The following is a 21,662-nucleotide window of genomic DNA, read 5'->3' as shown; positions in this document are numbered from 1 at the left end:
GATTTTTTTTTAAATTACCCATTTTTTGTGTGAATACCAAGATTTTATAGAAAGTACATGGAAATCAAATGATTTTATAGACCCAATAATACGAGGAGGGCACGATTGCCAAACCATTTAATAGAATATACACAAAAATCTTAAGTTTAAGCAAAATGACGATTTTTTTTGTTTAAAAAGAAAGATTTTAACCAAAAAGCAATTACTAATATATATGGAAAAAATTGATTTTTTTTCAGAATATCAATTTTCTTGTGTAAAAACGAAGATTTTATAGAAATCGGATGAGTTTGTGATTTTCTAGATCTAGAAATACGAGGGGGATACGATTTCCAGACCAGATTTTATAATTGTCTACAACAAGAAAAACGAGGGAAGCACGATGTATACAATTGCCAAACCAATTAGTAGAATGTATACAAAAAAATTGATTTTTTTTCTAAACGTCCGTTTTAAGTGTAAAAACAAAGTTTTTATTGAAAATACATTGAAATTGAAACATTTTTTGATTCTCTATAGCAAAAAATACGAGGAGGGTACAAAAATATCATACCAAATAGTAGAATATATACAAAAAATTGATATTTGGATAGTTTCTAATAAAAAAATTATTTTAGGCTCTGGAAAACCTGATTGACAGATTACCAAATAACTTTTACACGGCAAATAACACCAGAAATTTAGATACAAACCAAGTCGTAAATTCTAACCTACAAGAAACAGATCCATTATTTTACATTCCGTTGAAAGAAGATTTTCCCGAAATCGATAGATTTTTAGAAAAGCCCCAAAAAGATAATTTCTCATTGTTATATATAAAACCGAAGGAAACTAATCAACATGTTGTCAATGATAACGGTTATCCATTAGAAACTATGTTCCAATGTTACGGACAATCCATTACGGGTTACGATTACAGAGATTTTAAGGGTATAGTACACACCGAGCTCAATTCTAATAAAACCAACGATGAGGTGATGGAATATTTTTTGGAAACCTTCGGTTATGAATCGTTCGATTTTTTAACCGAAATTATTAAACATCGATACGAAAAAATCGATTATACTTCTCAATTATACGGTAATTTTATTTTTTAAATAATAAATCTTTTATATTTCGTGTATAAAATTAATTTTTTTATATTTACAGAAGGTGAAAATACGAGGTGTAATAAAAAGAATCCTACTGAAATGATAGCAGGTCAAGTTACTGTACAGTCAGAAAAAGAAAGTTTGTTATCGAAAAAATTGAGGAAACTTGAAAAAAAGGACAAAACAAAATTTTCTTCCACAGAATTGAGACAGTGGGTATCAAATTTTGGAAAATTAGAATCTTTTTATGGTTTTAACCTGAAAAAAAAATTAATATTTAGCCACCTGAATGTTTTTTAGGACCGAAGTTGAATATGACGTGGCAAAAAATACCCCAATTTTCAAAAAATCATCCCTTCAAATACTCGATTCAGAAGAATACCCCCACATACACGATCAATTAAGAAACCACATGATTACAAGTAAATATATACGAGGTGAAATCGATAAATTAACTCTTATTATAACTTATTCTGTTGCAGCTAAATACGAGGGTATGTCGATAGCTCAACCAGATAACGCCAAGAAAAAAATAACTTCCGATTACGTGGAATTCACTATACCAGGTGGAAAAAAAGGTGACGTCAAAGATATGGAACTAGTCGAAATATCTTCGTTGGATTCGATAGGACAATTGGTATTTCGAGATATTAATCAATTTAATAGGATACAATCCGAAGTATTTCCGGTAGCTTACCATTCTAACGAGAATATGTTGGTTTGCGCACCTACAGGAGCCGGTAAAACCAATATAGCCCTTCTCAGTATAGTACACCAGGTGAAATGCCACATGGAAGGGAGTCTGATAAGGAAAAACGATTTTAAGGCGAGTTTTAACATAATACATTGAGTACATTTGAACTACTATGATATAAATGACGTAAAATTGTTAGTTTTATATTTTTTTTTTCCATTAAATTGATTCCAATAAGCAAAAATCGTTAATAAAAGTTTAATTATTGTCATCATAATAAAAAAATACAGTGATAGTCACAATTGTGGAAACTGTTCACGATATTCATTTCAAAAAAATTCTCAACTATGGAAAATACGTTGAAATTCAGTTGGGACATTTGAACTACTTTATTAGAAATGTTATAAAAATATTAATTTCACATTTTTTTTCATTAAATTGATTTTGATAAACAAAAATCGTCAATAAAAGTTTAATTATTGTATCATAATAAAAAAAATACAGTGATAGTCAAAATTGTGAAAACTTTTAACGATATTCATTTCAAAAAATTCTCAACTATGGAAAATACGTTGAAATTCAGTTGGGACATTTGAACTACTTTATTATAAATGTTATAAAAATATTAATTTCACTATTTTTTTTTCATTAAATTGATTTTGATAAACAAAAATCGTTAATAAAAGTTCAAATATTGTCATCACAATAAAAAAATACAGTGATAATCACAATTGTGGAAACTGTTCACGATATTCATTTCAAAAAAATTCTCAACTATGGAAAATACGTTGAAATTCAGTTGGGACATTTGAACTACTTTATTAGAAATGTTATAAAAATATTAATTTCACATTTTTTTTCATTAAATTGATTTTGATAAACAAAAATCGTCAATAAAAGTTTAATTATTGTATCATAATAAAAAAAATACAGTGATAGTCAAAATTGTGAAAACTTTTAACGATATTCATTTCAAAAAATTCTCAACTATGGAAAATACGTTGAAATTCAGTTGGGACATTTGAACTACTTTATTATAAATGTTATAAAAATATTAATTTCACTATTTTTTTTTCATTAAATTGATTTTGATAAACAAAAATCGTCAATAAAAGTTTAATTATTGTATCATAATAAAAAAAATACAGTGATAGTCAAAATTGTGAAAACTTTTAACGATATTCATTTCAAAAAATTCTCAACTATGGAAAATACGTTGAAATTCAGTTGGGACATTTGAACTACTTTATTATAAATGTTATAAAAATATTAATTTCACTATTTTTTTTCATTAAATTGATTTTGATAAACAAAAATCGTCAATAAAAGTTTGATTATTGTCATCACAATAAAAAAATACAGTGATAGTCACAATTGTGAAAACTGTTAACGATATTCATTTCAAAAAAATTCTCAATTATGGAAAATACGTTGAAATTCAGTTGGGACATTTGAACTACTTTATTAGAAATGTTATAAAAATATTAATTTCACATTTTTTTTCATTAAATTGATTTTGATAAACAAAAATCGTCAATAAAAGTTTAATTATTGTATCATAATAAAAAAAATACAGTGATAGTCAAAATTGTGAAAACTTTTAACGATATTCATTTCAAAAAATTCTCAACTATGGAAAATACGTTGAAATTCAGTTGGGACATTTGAACTACTTTATTATAAATGTTATAAAAATATTAATTTCACTATTTTTTTTTCATTAAATTGATTTTGATAAACAAAAATCGTCAATAAAAGTTTAATTATTGTATCATAATAAAAAAAATACAGTGATAGTCAAAATTGTGAAAACTTTTAACGATATTCATTTCAAAAAATTCTCAACTATGGAAAATACGTTGAAATTCAGTTGGGACATTTGAACTACTTTATTAGAAATGTTATAAAAATATTAATTTCACATTTTTTTTCATTAAATTGATTTTGATAAACAAAAATCGTCAATAAAAGTTTGATTATTGTCATCACAATAAAAAAATACAGTGATAGTCACAATTGTGAAAACTGTTAACGATATTCATTTCAAAAAAATTCTCAATTATGGAAAATACGTTGAAATTCAATGGGGACATTTGAACTACTTTATTAGAAATGTTATAAAAATATTAATTTCACATTTTTTTTTCATTAAATTGATTTTGATAAACAAAAATCGTCAATAAAAGTTCAATTATTGTCATCATATTAAAAAAATACAGTGATAGTCACAATTGTGAAAACTGTTCACGATATTCATTTCAAAAAAATTCTCAACTATGGAAAATACGTTGAAATTCAGTTGGGACATTTGAACTACTTTATTAGAAATGTTATAAAAATATTAATTTCACATTTTTTTTTCATTAAATTGATTTTGGTAAACAAAAATCGTTAATAAAAGTTCAAATATTGTCATCACAATAAAAAAATACAGTGATAGTCACAATTGTGGAAACTGTTCACGATATTCATTTCAAAAAAATTCTCAACTATGGAAAATACGTTGAAATTCAGTTGGGACATTTGAACTACTTTATTAGAAATGTTATAAAAATATTAATTTCACATTTTTTTTCATTAAATTGATTTTGATAAACAAAAATCGTCAATAAAAGTTTAATTATTGTATCATAATAAAAAAAATACAGTGATAGTCAAAATTGTGAAAACTTTTAACGATATTCATTTCAAAAAATTCTCAACTATGGAAAATACGTTGAAATTCAGTTGGGACATTTGAACTACTTTATTATAAATGTTATAAAAATATTAATTTCACTATTTTTTTTTCATTAAATTGATTTTGATAAACAAAAATCGTCAATAAAAGTTTAATTATTGTATCATAATAAAAAAAATACAGTGATAGTCAAAATTGTGAAAACTTTTAACGATATTCATTTCAAAAAATTCTCAACTATGGAAAATACGTTGAAATTCAGTTGGGACATTTGAACTACTTTATTATAAATGTTATAAAAATATTAATTTCACTATTTTTTTTCATTAAATTGATTTTGATAAACAAAAATCGTCAATAAAAGTTTGATTATTGTCATCACAATAAAAAAATACAGTGATAGTCACAATTGTGAAAACTGTTAACGATATTCATTTCAAAAAAATTCTCAATTATGGAAAATACGTTGAAATTCAGTTGGGACATTTGAACTACTTTATTAGAAATGTTATAAAAATATTAATTTCACATTTTTTTTCATTAAATTGATTTTGATAAACAAAAATCGTCAATAAAAGTTTAATTATTGTATCATAATAAAAAAAATACAGTGATAGTCAAAATTGTGAAAACTTTTAACGATATTCATTTCAAAAAATTCTCAACTATGGAAAATACGTTGAAATTCAGTTGGGACATTTGAACTACTTTATTATAAATGTTATAAAAATATTAATTTCACTATTTTTTTTTCATTAAATTGATTTTGATAAACAAAAATCGTCAATAAAAGTTTAATTATTGTATCATAATAAAAAAAATACAGTGATAGTCAAAATTGTGAAAACTTTTAACGATATTCATTTCAAAAAATTCTCAACTATGGAAAATACGTTGAAATTCAGTTGGGACATTTGAACTACTTTATTAGAAATGTTATAAAAATATTAATTTCACATTTTTTTTCATTAAATTGATTTTGATAAACAAAAATCGTCAATAAAAGTTTGATTATTGTCATCACAATAAAAAAATACAGTGATAGTCACAATTGTGAAAACTGTTAACGATATTCATTTCAAAAAAATTCTCAATTATGGAAAATACGTTGAAATTCAATGGGGACATTTGAACTACTTCATTAGAAATGTTATAAAAATATTAATTTCACATTTTTTTTTTCATTAAATTGATTTTGATAAACAAAAATCGTCAATAAAAGTTCAATTATTGTCATCATATTAAAAAAATACAGTGATAGTCACAATTGTGAAAACTGTTCACGATATTCATTTCAAAAAAATTCTCAACTATGGAAAATACGTTGAAATTCAGTAGGGACATTTGAACTACTTTATTATAAATGTTATAAAAATATTAATTTCACTATTTTTTTTTTCATTAAATTGATTTTGATAAACAAAAATCGTCAATAAAAGTTTGATTATTGTCATCACAATAAAAAAATACAGTGATAGTCACAATTGTGGAAACTGTTCACGATATTCATTTCAAAAAAATTCTCAACTATGGAAAATACGTTGAAATTCAGTTGGGACATTTGAACTACTTTATTAGAAATGTTATAAAAATATTAATTTCACATTTTTTTTCATTAAATTGATTTTGATAAACAAAAATCGTCAATAAAAGTTTAATTATTGTATCATAATAAAAAAAATACAGTGATAGTCAAAATTGTGAAAACTTTTAACGATATTCATTTCAAAAAATTCTCAACTATGGAAAATACGTTGAAATTCAGTTGGGACATTTGAACTACTTTATTATAAATGTTATAAAAATATTAATTTCACTATTTTTTTTTCATTAAATTGATTTTGATAAACAAAAATCGTCAATAAAAGTTTAATTATTGTATCATAATAAAAAAAATACAGTGATAGTCAAAATTGTGAAAACTTTTAACGATATTCATTTCAAAAAATTCTCAACTATGGAAAATACGTTGAAATTCAGTTGGGACATTTGAACTACTTTATTATAAATGTTATAAAAATATTAATTTCACTATTTTTTTTTCATTAAATTGATTTTGATAAACAAAAATCGTCAATAAAAGTTTAATTATTGTATCATAATAAAAAAAATACAGTGATAGTCAAAATTGTGAAAACTTTTAACGATATTCATTTCAAAAAATTCTCAACTATGGAAAATACGTTGAAATTCAGTTGGGACATTTGAACTACTTTATTATAAATGTTATAAAAATATTAATTTCACTATTTTTTTTTTCATTAAATTGATTTTGATAAACAAAAATCGTCAATAAAAGTTTGATTATTGTCATCACAATAAAAAAATACAGTGATAGTCACAATTGTGGAAACTGTTCACGATATTCATTTCAAAAAAATTCTCAACTATGGAAAATACGTTGAAATTCAGTTGGGACATTTGAACTACTTTATTAGAAATGTTATAAAAATATTAATTTCACTATTTTTTTTTTCATTAAATTGATTTTGATAAACAAAAATCGTCAATAAAAGTTTAATTATTGTATCATAATAAAAAAAATACAGTGATAGTCAAAATTGTGAAAACTTTTAACGATATTCATTTCAAAAAATTCTCAACTATGGAAAATACGTTGAAATTCAGTTGGGACATTTGAACTACTTTATTATAAATGTTATAAAAATATTAATTTCACTATTTTTTTTTTCATTAAATTGATTTTGATAAACAAAAATCGTCAATAAAAGTTTGATTATTGTCATCACAATAAAAAAATACAGTGATAGTCACAATTGTGAAAACTGTTAACGATATTCATTTCAAAAAAATTCTCAATTATGGAAAATACGTTGAAATTCAATGGGGACATTTGAACTACTTCATTAGAAATGTTATAAAAATATTAATTTCACATTTTTTTTTCATTAAATTGATTTTGATAAACAAAAATCGTCAATAAAAGTTCAATTATTGTCATCATATTAAAAAAATACAGTGATAGTCACAATTGTGAAAACTGTTCACGATATTCATTTCAAAAAAATTCTCAACTATGGAAAATACGTTGAAATTCAGTTGGGACATTTGAACTACTTTATTAGAAATGTTATAAAAATATTAATTTCACATTTTTTTTCATTAAATTGATTTTGATAAACAAAAATCGTCAATAAAAGTTTAATTATTGTATCATAATAAAAAAAATACAGTGATAGTCAAAATTGTGAAAACTTTTAACGATATTCATTTCAAAAAATTCTCAACTATGGAAAATACGTTGAAATTCAGTTGGGACATTTGAACTACTTTATTATAAATGTTATAAAAATATTAATTTCACTATTTTTTTTTTCATTAAATTGATTTTGATAAACAAAAATCGTCAATAAAAGTTTGATTATTGTCATCACAATAAAAAAATACAGTGATAGTCACAATTGTGAAAACTGTTAACGATATTCATTTCAAAAAAATTCTCAATTATGGAAAATACGTTGAAATTCAATGGGGACATTTGAACTACTTCATTAGAAATGTTATAAAAATATTAATTTCACATTTTTTTTTTCATTAAATTGATTTTGATAAACAAAAATCGTCAATAAAAGTTCAATTATTGTCATCATATTAAAAAAATACAGTGATAGTCACAATTGTGAAAACTGTTCACGATATTCATTTCAAAAAATTCTCAACTATGGAAAATACGTTGAAATTCAGTTGGGACATTTGAACTACTTTATTATAAATGTTATAAAAATATTAATTTCACTATTTTTTTTTTCATTAAATTGATTTTGATAAACAAAAATCGTCAATAAAAGTTTGATTATTGTCATCACAATAAAAAAATACAGTGATAGTCACAATTGTGGAAACTGTTCACGATATTCATTTCAAAAAAATTCTCAACTATGGAAAATACGTTGAAATTCAGTTGGGACATTTGAACTACTTTATTAGAAATGTTATAAAAATATTAATTTCACTATTTTTTTTTTCATTAAATTGATTTTGATAAACAAAAATCGTCAATAAAAGTTTAATTATTGTATCATAATAAAAAAAATACAGTGATAGTCAAAATTGTGAAAACTTTTAACGATATTCATTTCAAAAAATTCTCAACTATGGAAAATACGTTGAAATTCAGTTGGGACATTTGAACTACTTTATTATAAATGTTATAAAAATATTAATTTCACTATTTTTTTTTTCATTAAATTGATTTTGATAAACAAAAATCGTCAATAAAAGTTTGATTATTGTCATCACAATAAAAAAATACAGTGATAGTCACAATTGTGAAAACTGTTAACGATATTCATTTCAAAAAAATTCTCAATTATGGAAAATACGTTGAAATTCAATGGGGACATTTGAACTACTTCATTAGAAATGTTATAAAAATATTAATTTCACATTTTTTTTTCATTAAATTGATTTTGATAAACAAAAATCGTCAATAAAAGTTCAATTATTGTCATCATATTAAAAAAATACAGTGATAGTCACAATTGTGAAAACTGTTCACGATATTCATTTCAAAAAAATTCTCAACTATGGAAAATACGTTGAAATTCAGTTGGGACATTTGAACTACTTTATTAGAAATGTTATAAAAATATTAATTTCACATTTTTTTTCATTAAATTGATTTTGATAAACAAAAATCGTCAATAAAAGTTTAATTATTGTATCATAATAAAAAAAATACAGTGATAGTCAAAATTGTGAAAACTTTTAACGATATTCATTTCAAAAAATTCTCAACTATGGAAAATACGTTGAAATTCAGTTGGGACATTTGAACTACTTTATTATAAATGTTATAAAAATATTAATTTCACTATTTTTTTTTTCATTAAATTGATTTTGATAAACAAAAATCGTCAATAAAAGTTTGATTATTGTCATCACAATAAAAAAATACAGTGATAGTCACAATTGTGAAAACTGTTAACGATATTCATTTCAAAAAAATTCTCAATTATGGAAAATACGTTGAAATTCAATGGGGACATTTGAACTACTTCATTAGAAATGTTATAAAAATATTAATTTCACATTTTTTTTTTCATTAAATTGATTTTGATAAACAAAAATCGTCAATAAAAGTTCAATTATTGTCATCATATTAAAAAAATACAGTGATAGTCACAATTGTGAAAACTGTTCACGATATTCATTTCAAAAAAATTCTCAACTATGGAAAATACGTTGAAATTCAGTAGGGACATTTGAACTACTTTATTAGAAATGTTATAAAAATATTAATTTCACATTTTTTTTTCATTACATTGATTTTGATAAACAAAAATCGTCAATAAAAGTTCAATTATTGTCATCATATTAAAAAAATACAGTGATAGTCACAATTGTGAAAACTGTTCACGATATTCATTTCAAAAAATTCTCAACTATGGAAAATACGTTGAAATTCAGTTGGGACATTTGAACTACTTTATTATAAATGTTATAAAAATATTAATTTCACTATTTTTTTTTTCATTAAATTGATTTTGATAAACAAAAATCGTCAATAAAAGTTTGATTATTGTCATCACAATAAAAAAATACAGTGATAGTCACAATTGTGGAAACTGTTCACGATATTCATTTCAAAAAAATTCTCAACTATGGAAAATACGTTGAAATTCAGTTGGGACATTTGAACTACTTTATTAGAAATGTTATAAAAATATTAATTTCACTATTTTTTTTTTCATTAAATTGATTTTGATAAACAAAAATCGTCAATAAAAGTTTAATTATTGTATCATAATAAAAAAAATACAGTGATAGTCAAAATTGTGAAAACTTTTAACGATATTCATTTCAAAAAATTCTCAACTATGGAAAATACGTTGAAATTCAGTTGGGACATTTGAACTACTTTATTATAAATGTTATAAAAATATTAATTTCACTATTTTTTTTTTCATTAAATTGATTTTGATAAACAAAAATCGTCAATAAAAGTTTGATTATTGTCATCACAATAAAAAAATACAGTGATAGTCACAATTGTGAAAACTGTTAACGATATTCATTTCAAAAAAATTCTCAATTATGGAAAATACGTTGAAATTCAATGGGGACATTTGAACTACTTCATTAGAAATGTTATAAAAATATTAATTTCACATTTTTTTTTCATTAAATTGATTTTGATAAACAAAAATCGTCAATAAAAGTTCAATTATTGTCATCATATTAAAAAAATACAGTGATAGTCACAATTGTGAAAACTGTTCACGATATTCATTTCAAAAAAATTCTCAACTATGGAAAATACGTTGAAATTCAGTTGGGACATTTGAACTACTTTATTAGAAATGTTATAAAAATATTAATTTCACATTTTTTTTCATTAAATTGATTTTGATAAACAAAAATCGTCAATAAAAGTTTAATTATTGTATCATAATAAAAAAAATACAGTGATAGTCAAAATTGTGAAAACTTTTAACGATATTCATTTCAAAAAATTCTCAACTATGGAAAATACGTTGAAATTCAGTTGGGACATTTGAACTACTTTATTATAAATGTTATAAAAATATTAATTTCACTATTTTTTTTTTCATTAAATTGATTTTGATAAACAAAAATCGTCAATAAAAGTTTGATTATTGTCATCACAATAAAAAAATACAGTGATAGTCACAATTGTGAAAACTGTTAACGATATTCATTTCAAAAAAATTCTCAATTATGGAAAATACGTTGAAATTCAATGGGGACATTTGAACTACTTCATTAGAAATGTTATAAAAATATTAATTTCACATTTTTTTTTTCATTAAATTGATTTTGATAAACAAAAATCGTCAATAAAAGTTCAATTATTGTCATCATATTAAAAAAATACAGTGATAGTCACAATTGTGAAAACTGTTCACGATATTCATTTCAAAAAAATTCTCAACTATGGAAAATACGTTGAAATTCAGTAGGGACATTTGAACTACTTTATTAGAAATGTTATAAAAATATTAATTTCACATTTTTTTTTCATTAAATTGATTTTGATAAACAAAAATCGTCAATAAAAGTTCAATTATTGTCATCATATTAAAAAAATACAGTGATAGTCACAATTGTGAAAACTGTTCACGATATTCATTTCAAAAAAATTCTCAACTATGGAAAATACGTTGAAATTCAGTAGGGACATTTGAACTACTTTATTAGAAATGTTATAAAAATATTAATTTCACATTTTTTTTCATTAAATTGATTTTGATAAACAAAAATCGTCAATAAAAGTTTAATTATTGTCATTACAATAAAAAAATACAGTGATAGTCACAATTGTGGAAACTGTTCACGATATTCATTTCAAAAAAATTCTCAACTATGGAAAATACGTTGAAATTCAATGGGAACATTTGAACTACTTCATTATAAATGTTATAAAAATATTAATTTCACATTTTTTTTCATTAAATTGATTTTGATAAACAAAAATCGTTAATAAAAGTTTGATTATTGTCATCACAATAAAAAAATACAGTGATAGTCACAATTGTGGAAACTGTTCACGATATTCATTTCAAAAAAATTCTCAACTATGGAAAATACGTTGAAATTCAGTTGGAACATTTGAACTACTATGATAATATGTCCAAACGGATTATTTCAGATCATCTATGTTTGTCCGATGAAAGCTTTGGCCACCGAAATGGTTGTCAACTTTTCCAAGAAGCTTGCCCCGATAGGAATAACAGTGAAAGAATGTACAGGCGATATGCAATTGAGTAAAAAGGAAATAGCCGAAACTCAAATGTTGGTTACAACCCCAGAAAAATGGGATGTGATAACTAGAAAAGGAGCGGTCGATACTGAAGTAGTCGGTTTGGTGAAACTCCTTATAATCGATGAAGTTCATTTGTTGAACGGTAGCAGGGGACCCGTAATAGAAGCTCTAGTGGCGAGGACGTTGAGACAAGTGGTCAGTAGTCAGAGTATGATTAGAATCGTAGCGTTATCGGCGACGTTGCCGGGTTATATGGACGTGGCTAATTTCCTGAAAGTTAATCCCCGTTCGGGGCTTTTCTTCTTCGATAACCGTTTCCGTTCCGTACCGTTAACCACTTCATTTATCGGTTGCAAGAAGAAGAACAATAACGAAAATGAGGTTATGGATATGGTTTGTTACGAAAAGGTGGTTAGTTTCGTCAGAGAAGGACATCAGGTAAGTTATTTTCCATCTAATGATCTAAAATTATTGGAAAGTGGAAAAATATGCTACGTCAAACGTCAATTGTCAAGTTATTATTGGCAATCGCCAAAAAATGCTACTTCAAATGACATTTGTCATTAATGGCAGTCGTTATAACCAAGAAATGTCATTTAGGACAGTGACAATCTGCAAAAAATGATGCTTCAACTGTCAGTTTTCAAATTCCTGCAGACGCCATCAATAAAACATCGTATGTCAAATGTCATTTGTCTAATTCGTGATTGACACAATTATGAAGTAATGTAATGTCATCTGTCAAGTATAACGACAGATTATAGCCGGGAAAATGTCGCTTGTAGAATTGACGACAGACAATATCGCCAAAAAATGCTACGTCAAACGTCAATTGTCAAGTTATTAATGGCAATCGCCAAAAAATGCTACTTCAAATGACATTTGTCATTAATGGCAGTCGTTATAACCAAAAAATGTCATTTAGGACAGTGACAATCTGCAAAAAATGATGGTTCAACTGTCAGTTTTCAAATTCCTGCATATGCAATCAATAAAAACTTGTATGTCAAATGTCATTTGTCTAATTCGTGATTGACACAATTATGAAGTAATGTAATGTCATCTGTCAAGTGTAACGACAGATTATAGCCGAGAAAATATCGCTTGTAGAATTGACGACAGACAATATTGCCAAAAAATGCTACGTCAAACGTCAATTGTCAAGTTATTAATGGCAATCGCCAAAAAATGCTACTTCAAATGACATTTGTCGTTAATAGCAGTCGTTATAACCAAAAAATGTCATTTAGGACAGTGACAATCTGCAAAAAATGATGGTTCAACTGTCAGTTTTCAAATTCCTGCAGACGCAATCAATAAAACATCGTATGTCAAATGTCATTTGTCTAATTCGTGATTGACACAATTTTGAAGTAATGTAATGTCATCTGTCAAGTATAACGACAGATTATAGCCGGGAAAATGTCGCTTGTAGAATTAATGACAGACAAAATCGCCAAAAAATGCTACGTCAAACGTCAATTGTCAAGTTATTAATGGCAATCGCCAAAAAATGCTACTTCAAATGACATTTGTCAAATTCACTACAATAGCAATCGTCAAAAAATGACAATTTGCAGCCATTTGTCGAATACAATCACAGACTAATTGCCAAAAACGTCACGTCAAATGTCATTTGTCTAGTTCATGACAGGGACAAACAAAATGATGGAATTTTTTTCCAAAACTTCATGACAGTTAAAAACATCAAAAATTGTGGCAGATTATTGTGACAACTGCTAGAATTAAATAAAAAATGTCAAAATGACAGTGGAACGAAACAAAAATTGCTATTAGCAAATATGTCGTTGTTTCAAATTCGTTGGCAAACTTAATTAAAATGTGTAAATGTCATCTGTCAAATTATAATGACAATTGCAGCTATAAAAAAATGCAACGTCACTTGTCAAATTTATGACAGAGGCAACTACCCAAATATGTCATCTGCTATTGTCCAAAAATAAAACAATTAACAAATTTTTCGAAACTTTATGACAGTTAAAAACATCGAAATATTATGACAATTCCATAAACAAAAAAAAAATAGTCTTAAATGTCAAAATGACAGTAGGAGGTAACAAGAATTGCAATTAGCAAACGCCATGACTACAAACAAAAATTTGTAAATGTCATCTGTCAAAATATTATTACAATTACATAGCAAATGTCATTTATCTGTCACAAAACCCAATGTCATTTGTCAAAGTTGATGACAGACAAATTTATTACCACAATGTACAAATGTCATTTGTCAAGTAGCCTGATAGGAGTAAATGAAAAACATTTTGATGTGAAATTATGGGAAATTTTACAGGCGATGGTATTTGTAACATCTAGAAACGCCACAGCGTCAGTAGCTAGAAAATTAATAGAATTAGCGCAAGAAAAAAATACATTGTCGTTATTCGAACCGGAAAAAAATGTAAGGGGTCTAAGAAACGCTTACAAAAGTGGAGATTTGGCGTATCTGATACCTCAGGGCTTCGGAATCCACCACGCAGGTATAATATTTCAATTTACCCAGTCAGGGACAAACTGTATAAATTATTTATCCATTTTTGTTGGAATTCGAATAATTTATACGAAATATATCATCACCCTGTAGATGTATAGGTGAACTATTATGGTGTAATTATTAATTTTTTATGATGTTTGATGTTAGGTATGGTTCGATCTGATCGGTTAGAGGTGGAAAGGTTATTTCGAGATGGGTTTTTAAAAGTTATCATTTGTACTACAACATTAGCTTGGGGTGTTAATTTACCGGCGCATGCGGTTATTATAAGGGTGAGTTTTCTTTATATATTAACGAATTTTCATCAAATTTTATCTCACCCGTGATACATTTGAACTACTATGTTATATATGCTACACAAATATTGTTTCCGTAGTTTATTTTATCGTTGGAATTGATTTAGAAATGTCGTTTGTCAATGTTTAATGACAGTAATAATTAAATGTAAATGTCACTTGTCAACAAATCTTCAGTTGAGGTACTGAAAGAATGTCATTTACCAAAATGTTGTAATAATTGTCATTTGTCAATATTTAATGACACTTATAAACAAAAGCAAATTACAAATGTCATTTGTCAAAAAATCTCAAAAAATGCATATTGGAAATATCATGTGACAAAATTTTATGGTATTTATTAAAAATATATTGTTTGGGTCATTTGAACTACTCGGTTATTTTCAGTTTTCACTTATTTGGTTTAGCTGAGGTATTTTTGTGACATAATTTATCTATTTGTTGAATTGATGATGTTGAAAAAATGTTTTTTGTCAAAAATTTCATCAAAAACCCGACGTTCGATTGTCATTTGTCAAAATTTTATGATATTTGAAATGAAAACGTCATTTGTCTATAATTAATGACAGTCACTATCAAATATAAGGCTCAAATGTCATTTGTCAAAAATGTTCGAGTTCCGAGCCTCAATAAAAGAAAATTTATGCGTCAAAGTTTTAGTAAAAATGTCATTTGTCAAAAAATCTCGAGTAGTATTCGTCAAAAAATACAAGGCGAAATGTCATTAGTCAAAATTTTACATTAGTTGTCATGCCAATGTCATTTGTCAATATTTAATGACAGTCACGATCAAATACAAGGTTCAAATGTCATTTGTCATTTGTCAAATGTTCGAATTTTGAGCCTCAATAAAAGGCAAAGTAGAAAATTTTAAGTAAAAATGTCATTTGTCAAAAAATCTCGAGTAGTATTCGTCAAAAAATACAAGGCGAAATGTCATTAGTCAAAATTTTACATTAGTTGTCATGCCAATGTCATTTGTCAATATTTAATGACAGTCACGATCAAATACAAGGTTCAAATGTCATTTGTCAAATGTTCGAATTTTGAGCCTCAATAAAAGGCAAAGTAGAAAATTTTTAGTAAAAATGTCATTTGTCAAAAAATCTCGAGTAGTATTCGTCAAAAAATACAAGGCGAAATGTCATTAGTCAAAATTTTACATTAGTTGTCATGCCAATGTCATTTGTCAATATTTAATGACAGTCACGATCAAATACAAGGTTCAAATGTCATTTGTCATTTGTCAAATGTTCGAATTTTGAGCCTCAATAAAAGGCAAAGTAGAAAATTTTAAGTAAAAATGTCATTTGTCAAAAAATCTCGAGTAGTATTCGTCAAAAAATACAAGGCGAAATGTCATTAGTCAAAATTTTACATTAGTTGTCATGCCAATGTCATTTGTCAATATTTAATGACAGTCACGATCAAATACAAGGTTCAAATGTCATTTGTCAAATGTTCGAATTTTGAGCCTCAATAAAAGGCAAAGTAGAAAATTTTAAGTAAAAATGTCATTTGTCAAAAAATCTCGAGTAGTATTCGTCAAAAAATACAAGGCGAAATGTCATTAGTCAAAATTTTACATTAGTTGTCATGCCAATGTCATTTGTCAATATTTAATGACAGTCACGATCAAATACAAGGTTCAAATGTCATTTGTCAAATGTTCGAATTTTGAGCCTCAATAAAAGGCAAAGTAGAAAATTTTTAGTAAAAATGTCATTTGTCAAAAAATCTCGAGTAGTATTCGTCAAAAAATACAAGGCGAAATGTCATTAGTCAAAATTTTACATTAGTTGTCATGCCAATGTCATTTGTCAATATTTAATGACAGTCACGATCAAATATAAGGTTCAAATGTCATTTGTCATTTGTCAAATGTTCGAATTTTGAGCCTCAATAAAAGGCAAAGTAGAAAATTTTTAGTAAAAATGTCATTTGTCAAAAAATCTCGAGTAGTATTCGTCAAAAAATACAAGGCGAAATGTCATTAGTCAAAATTTTACATTAGTTGTCATGCCAATGTCATTTGTCAATATTTAATACTTCAAAATTGACAGCTATTGAAAATATATTCCCTTGTTTACATTTATTATTAATTTGTCTATTGTGATGACAGAATGTCATTTGTCAATATTCAATGACATTCACAATCATCTCCAGTTACCAAGTTGACTGTCATTTATGAAATTTGAAGTCGATCATCTATCAAAAGTAAATAAAAGTCGCTAATAACGAAAATGTAGTCCTTGGGACATTCGAACTACTGACAATATCAGGGATACCTCAAGCATAATACTTGAAATTGCACTTTCGGATCAAAAGTTGGATCATTTGAACTACTGACAATATCAGATATACTTGGAATATAAGATTTTATATTTATTATACAGGGAACTCTTCATTACGACGCCACTAAATCGACTTTCGTCGACATGGATATGTTGGATGTACAACAGATATTCGGTAGAGCTGGTAGACCCCAATACGACACATCCGGTCATGGTATAATCATCACCTCCATGACCAACATGTCCAAATACATGGGGCTAATGTTATCCCAGGTTCCTATCGAGAGTCAGTTTCTAAACTGCGTTCCGGATAATTTGAATGCCGAGGTAGGTTTCTATCCGGATAAGGGTAGTTGGAAGAAACATTTTTTTTTTTTTCAGATTGTCTTGGGGACGGTATCGAATATAAAGGAAGCCATGGAATGGTTGGCGAATACTTTTTTGTTTGTACGAATAAAAAAAAATCCCCTGGTTTACGGTCTAACCTATAACGAGATTTGGGTAACGGATCTTCTTCTCATTTACACCGTCGAATTATTATTTTTTTCAATTTTTTTTTTTTTTATTTAGGATGTTAAACATTTCAATTTATTCCTGCAAGGACAATTGGACGCGGCCGCTAATATTCTAGAAAAATCTCAATTGATTCGTTTCGACAAGACTTTGGGCGAACTGCGACCGACCAATTTCGGTAGGATCGCCAGTTTTTATTATATTTCTTATAGAACTATGGAAATGTTTTACGAAAAATTCGATAGGCATATATCGGAATCGGCCCTATTGCAACTAATCAGCGAAGCGTCGGAATTCGCGCAAATTCAAGTGAGTTTTGTAAAAAAAATGGCGGAAATTTGTCGAAAATTTGATTTTTTTTTAGGTTAGGTTAGACGAGATTCACGAATTGGATAGATTGCGTGAATATAATATGTACGATATTAATTTGGACTTTTCCTCGTATGTTGATAAAGTAATTATTTTGATACAGGCGAATATAAGTAGGGCACCGATTAGGGTTTCGTCTTTGGTATCGGATACACAATTTATTATGCAGGTAAAACGACATTTTTTAATATCTTTCGCTCTAATTTCGTTTAATTGTGTTGAAAACTGGATCGCTATGTGTACATTTGAACTACTTTACCGCGTTCTAGTTTTCGACAACTAAATGTCATTTTCTTCTTTTATATTGTCATTTATATCATTGTTTACACATTTTTTGACATTTCCAATAGATTTTGACGACCGACTGTCATTTTCTTCTTTTATATTGTCATTTATATCATTGTTTACAAATTTTTTGACATTTCCTATAGATTTTGACGACCGACTGTCATTTTCTTCTTTTATATTGTCATTTATATCATTGTTTACAAATTTTTTGACATTTCCTATAGATTTTGACTACCGACTGTCAGTTTCTTCTTTTATATTGTCATTTATATCATTGTTTACAAATTTTTTGACATTTCCTATAGATTTTGACGACCGACTGTCAGTTTCTTCTTTTATATTGTCATTTATATCATTGTTTATAACTTTTTTGACATTTCCTATAGATTTTGACTACCGACTGTCAGTTTCTTCTTTTATATTGTCATTTATATCATTGTTTACAAATTTTTTGACATTTCCTATAGATTTTGACTACCGACTGTCAGTTTCTTCTTTTATATTGTCATTTATATCATTGTTTACAACTTTTTTGACATTTCCAATAGATTTTGACAATCGACTGTCAGTTTCTTCTTTTATATTGTCATTTATTTCATTGTTTATAACTTTTTTGACATTTCCTATAGATTTTGACGACCGACTGTCATTTTCTTCTTTTATATTGTCATTTATATCATTGTTTACAACTTTTTTGACATTTCCTATAGATTTTGACAATCGACTGTCAGTTTCTTCTTTTATATTGTCATTTATTTCATTGTTTATAACTTTTTTGACATTTCCTATAGATTTTGACGACCGACTGTCATTTTCTTCTTTTATATTGTCATTTATATCATTGTTTACAAATTTTTTGACATTTCCTATAGATTTTGACGACCGACTGTCATTTTCTTCTTTTATATTGTCATTTATATCATTGTTTACAACTTTTTTGACATTTCCTATAGATTTTAACTACCGACTGTCAGTTTCTTCTTTTATATTGTCATTTATATCATTGTTTACAAATTTTTTGACATTTCCTATAGATTTTGACTACCGACTGTCAGTTTCTTCTTTTATATTGTCATTTATATCATTGTTTACAACTTTTTTGACATTTCCAATAGATTTTGACAATCGACTGTCAGTTTCTTCTTTTATATTGTCATTTATTTCATTGTTTATAACTTTTTTGACATTTCCTATAGATTTTGACGACCGACTGTCATTTTCTTCTTTTATATTGTCATTTATATCATTGTTTACAACTTTTTTGACATTTCCAATAGATTTTGACAATCGACTGTCAGTTTCTTCTTTTATATTGTCATTTATTTCATTGTTTATAACTTTTTTGACATTTCCTATAGATTTTGACGACCGACTGTCATTTTCTTCTTTTATATTGTCATTTATATCATTGTTTACAAATTTTTTGACATTTCCTATAGATTTTGACGACCGACTGTCATTTTCTTCTTTTATATTGTCATTTATATCATTGTTTACAACTTTTTTGACATTTCCTATAGATTTTAACTACCGACTGTCAGTTTCTTCTTTTATATTGTCATTTATATCATTGTTTACAAATTTTTTGACATTTCCTATAGATTTTGACGACCGACTGTCATTTTCTTCTTTTATATTGTCATTTATATCATTGTTTACAACTTTTTTGACATTTCCTATAGATTTTGACGACCGACTGTCATTTTCTTCTTTTATATTGTCATTTATATCATTGTTTACAAATTTTTTTACATTTCCAATATATTGAACGCGCATTTGAACTACTTTATCGGGTTTGGATAGACAATCTACCAACCAACTGTCATTTTCTTCTTTTATATTCAATTCACAGCGCACAATCTCGTGCATTTTTGTGTAAATACATTATTTGGCATTTGCAATCTGTCATATGTCAATTTTATTTGTTAATTATGACATTTATCGAATATTAGATATTCCCCCACCATCGCTAATTTTACTTTAATTATATTGTTTAAAAAAAAGTACATTTGAACTACTCTGGTGTGTGTCTACAGCTTTTTTTTGGATATTCTACTTCGAAAGTCGACCAAAGGTACATTTGAACTACTGCTTTGTTTATATTCTTCAAAAAATCTACAGTCTTCTTTTTTATTTATAAATTATTGTTCTCTAGGCCTATTTATACATATCTAAACTATTTTCATTAGAAATTGATTTTCTATTTAGACCGTAACCAGATTGGCTAGGGCCTTATTCGAAATAGCGAAAGACAAAGATTACGCTTTACAAGTTAGCAATACTTTGCAACTCGCCCAAATGTTGGAACTGCAAATTTGGGACGATCTACATCCCTTGATGCAATTCAAAGAATTGGCGCCTCATCTGAATTCGCAACGCGCAAGGGACTGTCTCAATATGCCCTTTTGGGAACTCTGTCATATGTCCGAAAGGGAATTGGAGGCGTTGTTTCGTAATAAATACCTAGCTAACAAAGTGAAACATTGTTGCCAGGTTTTTCCACAGGTAAGTTTGATTTATTTTATCGAATAAACCGTTTCCCAAATTTTTATTAGCAAACAGACTAGAAATTTTCGAAATTATTTCATTTTTATCTAAAATCAATAGTTTTTTATTTATATACATATATTTGAATTGGATTTTTTAATATTTTTGCTAGTTATAGTCCGTTTAATAAATTAACGTTCAAAATTCCTTTTATTAGTGAACTGACTATAAAAATTTACAAAATAATTCAATTTTCATCTGTAATCACCAGTTTTTTTCTATATATACTTACATTTGAGTCAAATTTTGAATTTTTTGATGAATTTTTGTTATAAATAACCAAATCCAGGTGGAGGTTGATTTTATCGTCAAACCCATAACAGAAGGTGTCATAAGGGTTAAGCTCCTCATAACACCTAAGTTCAAATGGGACAACGGCATCCATGGTACCGTCCAACATTATTACGCTTGGGTAGAAGACCCACAAAACGACAGCATTTACCACATGGAATCCTTCATAGTGACCAAAAGGATGTGTACAAACGAGGAGGTTATCGAACTGGTTTTGACCGTTCCTTTATTGAAACCCCTTTCGTTGGAATATTTCATCAGGGTTGTCAACAGTCAGTTTTTACGTGAGTCGAAATTAAATACGAATCTGTAATGGATTTTTAATAATTTTTATGCA

At 26.6% G+C, this 21,662-nt stretch overlaps 1 protein-coding gene across 2 annotated transcripts in view; it reads left to right on the top strand.

Annotated features, from left to right (window-relative positions):
* Nucleotides 1–21,662, top strand: part of LOC130445539 (activating signal cointegrator 1 complex subunit 3-like) — a 39,272-nt gene that overhangs the window by 969 nt on the left and 16,641 nt on the right. For both annotated transcript variants that reach the window (XM_056781223.1, XM_056781224.1), the window contains exons 4-16: nucleotides 618–1,080; nucleotides 1,150–1,303; nucleotides 1,392–1,513; nucleotides 1,574–1,917; nucleotides 12,099–12,650; nucleotides 14,527–14,713; nucleotides 14,875–14,999; nucleotides 17,420–17,644; nucleotides 17,699–17,818; nucleotides 17,888–18,139; nucleotides 18,195–18,368; nucleotides 20,696–20,992; nucleotides 21,324–21,609. In XM_056781223.1, the coding sequence (XP_056637201.1) occupies nucleotides 618–1,080; nucleotides 1,150–1,303; nucleotides 1,392–1,513; nucleotides 1,574–1,917; nucleotides 12,099–12,650; nucleotides 14,527–14,713; nucleotides 14,875–14,999; nucleotides 17,420–17,644; nucleotides 17,699–17,818; nucleotides 17,888–18,139; nucleotides 18,195–18,368; nucleotides 20,696–20,992; nucleotides 21,324–21,609 (3,301 nt within the window). The remainder of the gene's footprint in view (nucleotides 1–617; nucleotides 1,081–1,149; nucleotides 1,304–1,391; nucleotides 1,514–1,573; nucleotides 1,918–12,098; nucleotides 12,651–14,526; nucleotides 14,714–14,874; nucleotides 15,000–17,419; nucleotides 17,645–17,698; nucleotides 17,819–17,887; nucleotides 18,140–18,194; nucleotides 18,369–20,695; nucleotides 20,993–21,323; nucleotides 21,610–21,662) is intronic.

Source organism: Diorhabda sublineata, chromosome 6 (assembly GCF_026230105.1).
Source record: "Diorhabda sublineata isolate icDioSubl1.1 chromosome 6, icDioSubl1.1, whole genome shotgun sequence".
NCBI classification, from domain to species: Eukaryota; Metazoa; Arthropoda; class Insecta; order Coleoptera; family Chrysomelidae; genus Diorhabda; species Diorhabda sublineata.
This window is presented reverse-complemented; position numbering and strand designations above follow the sequence as displayed.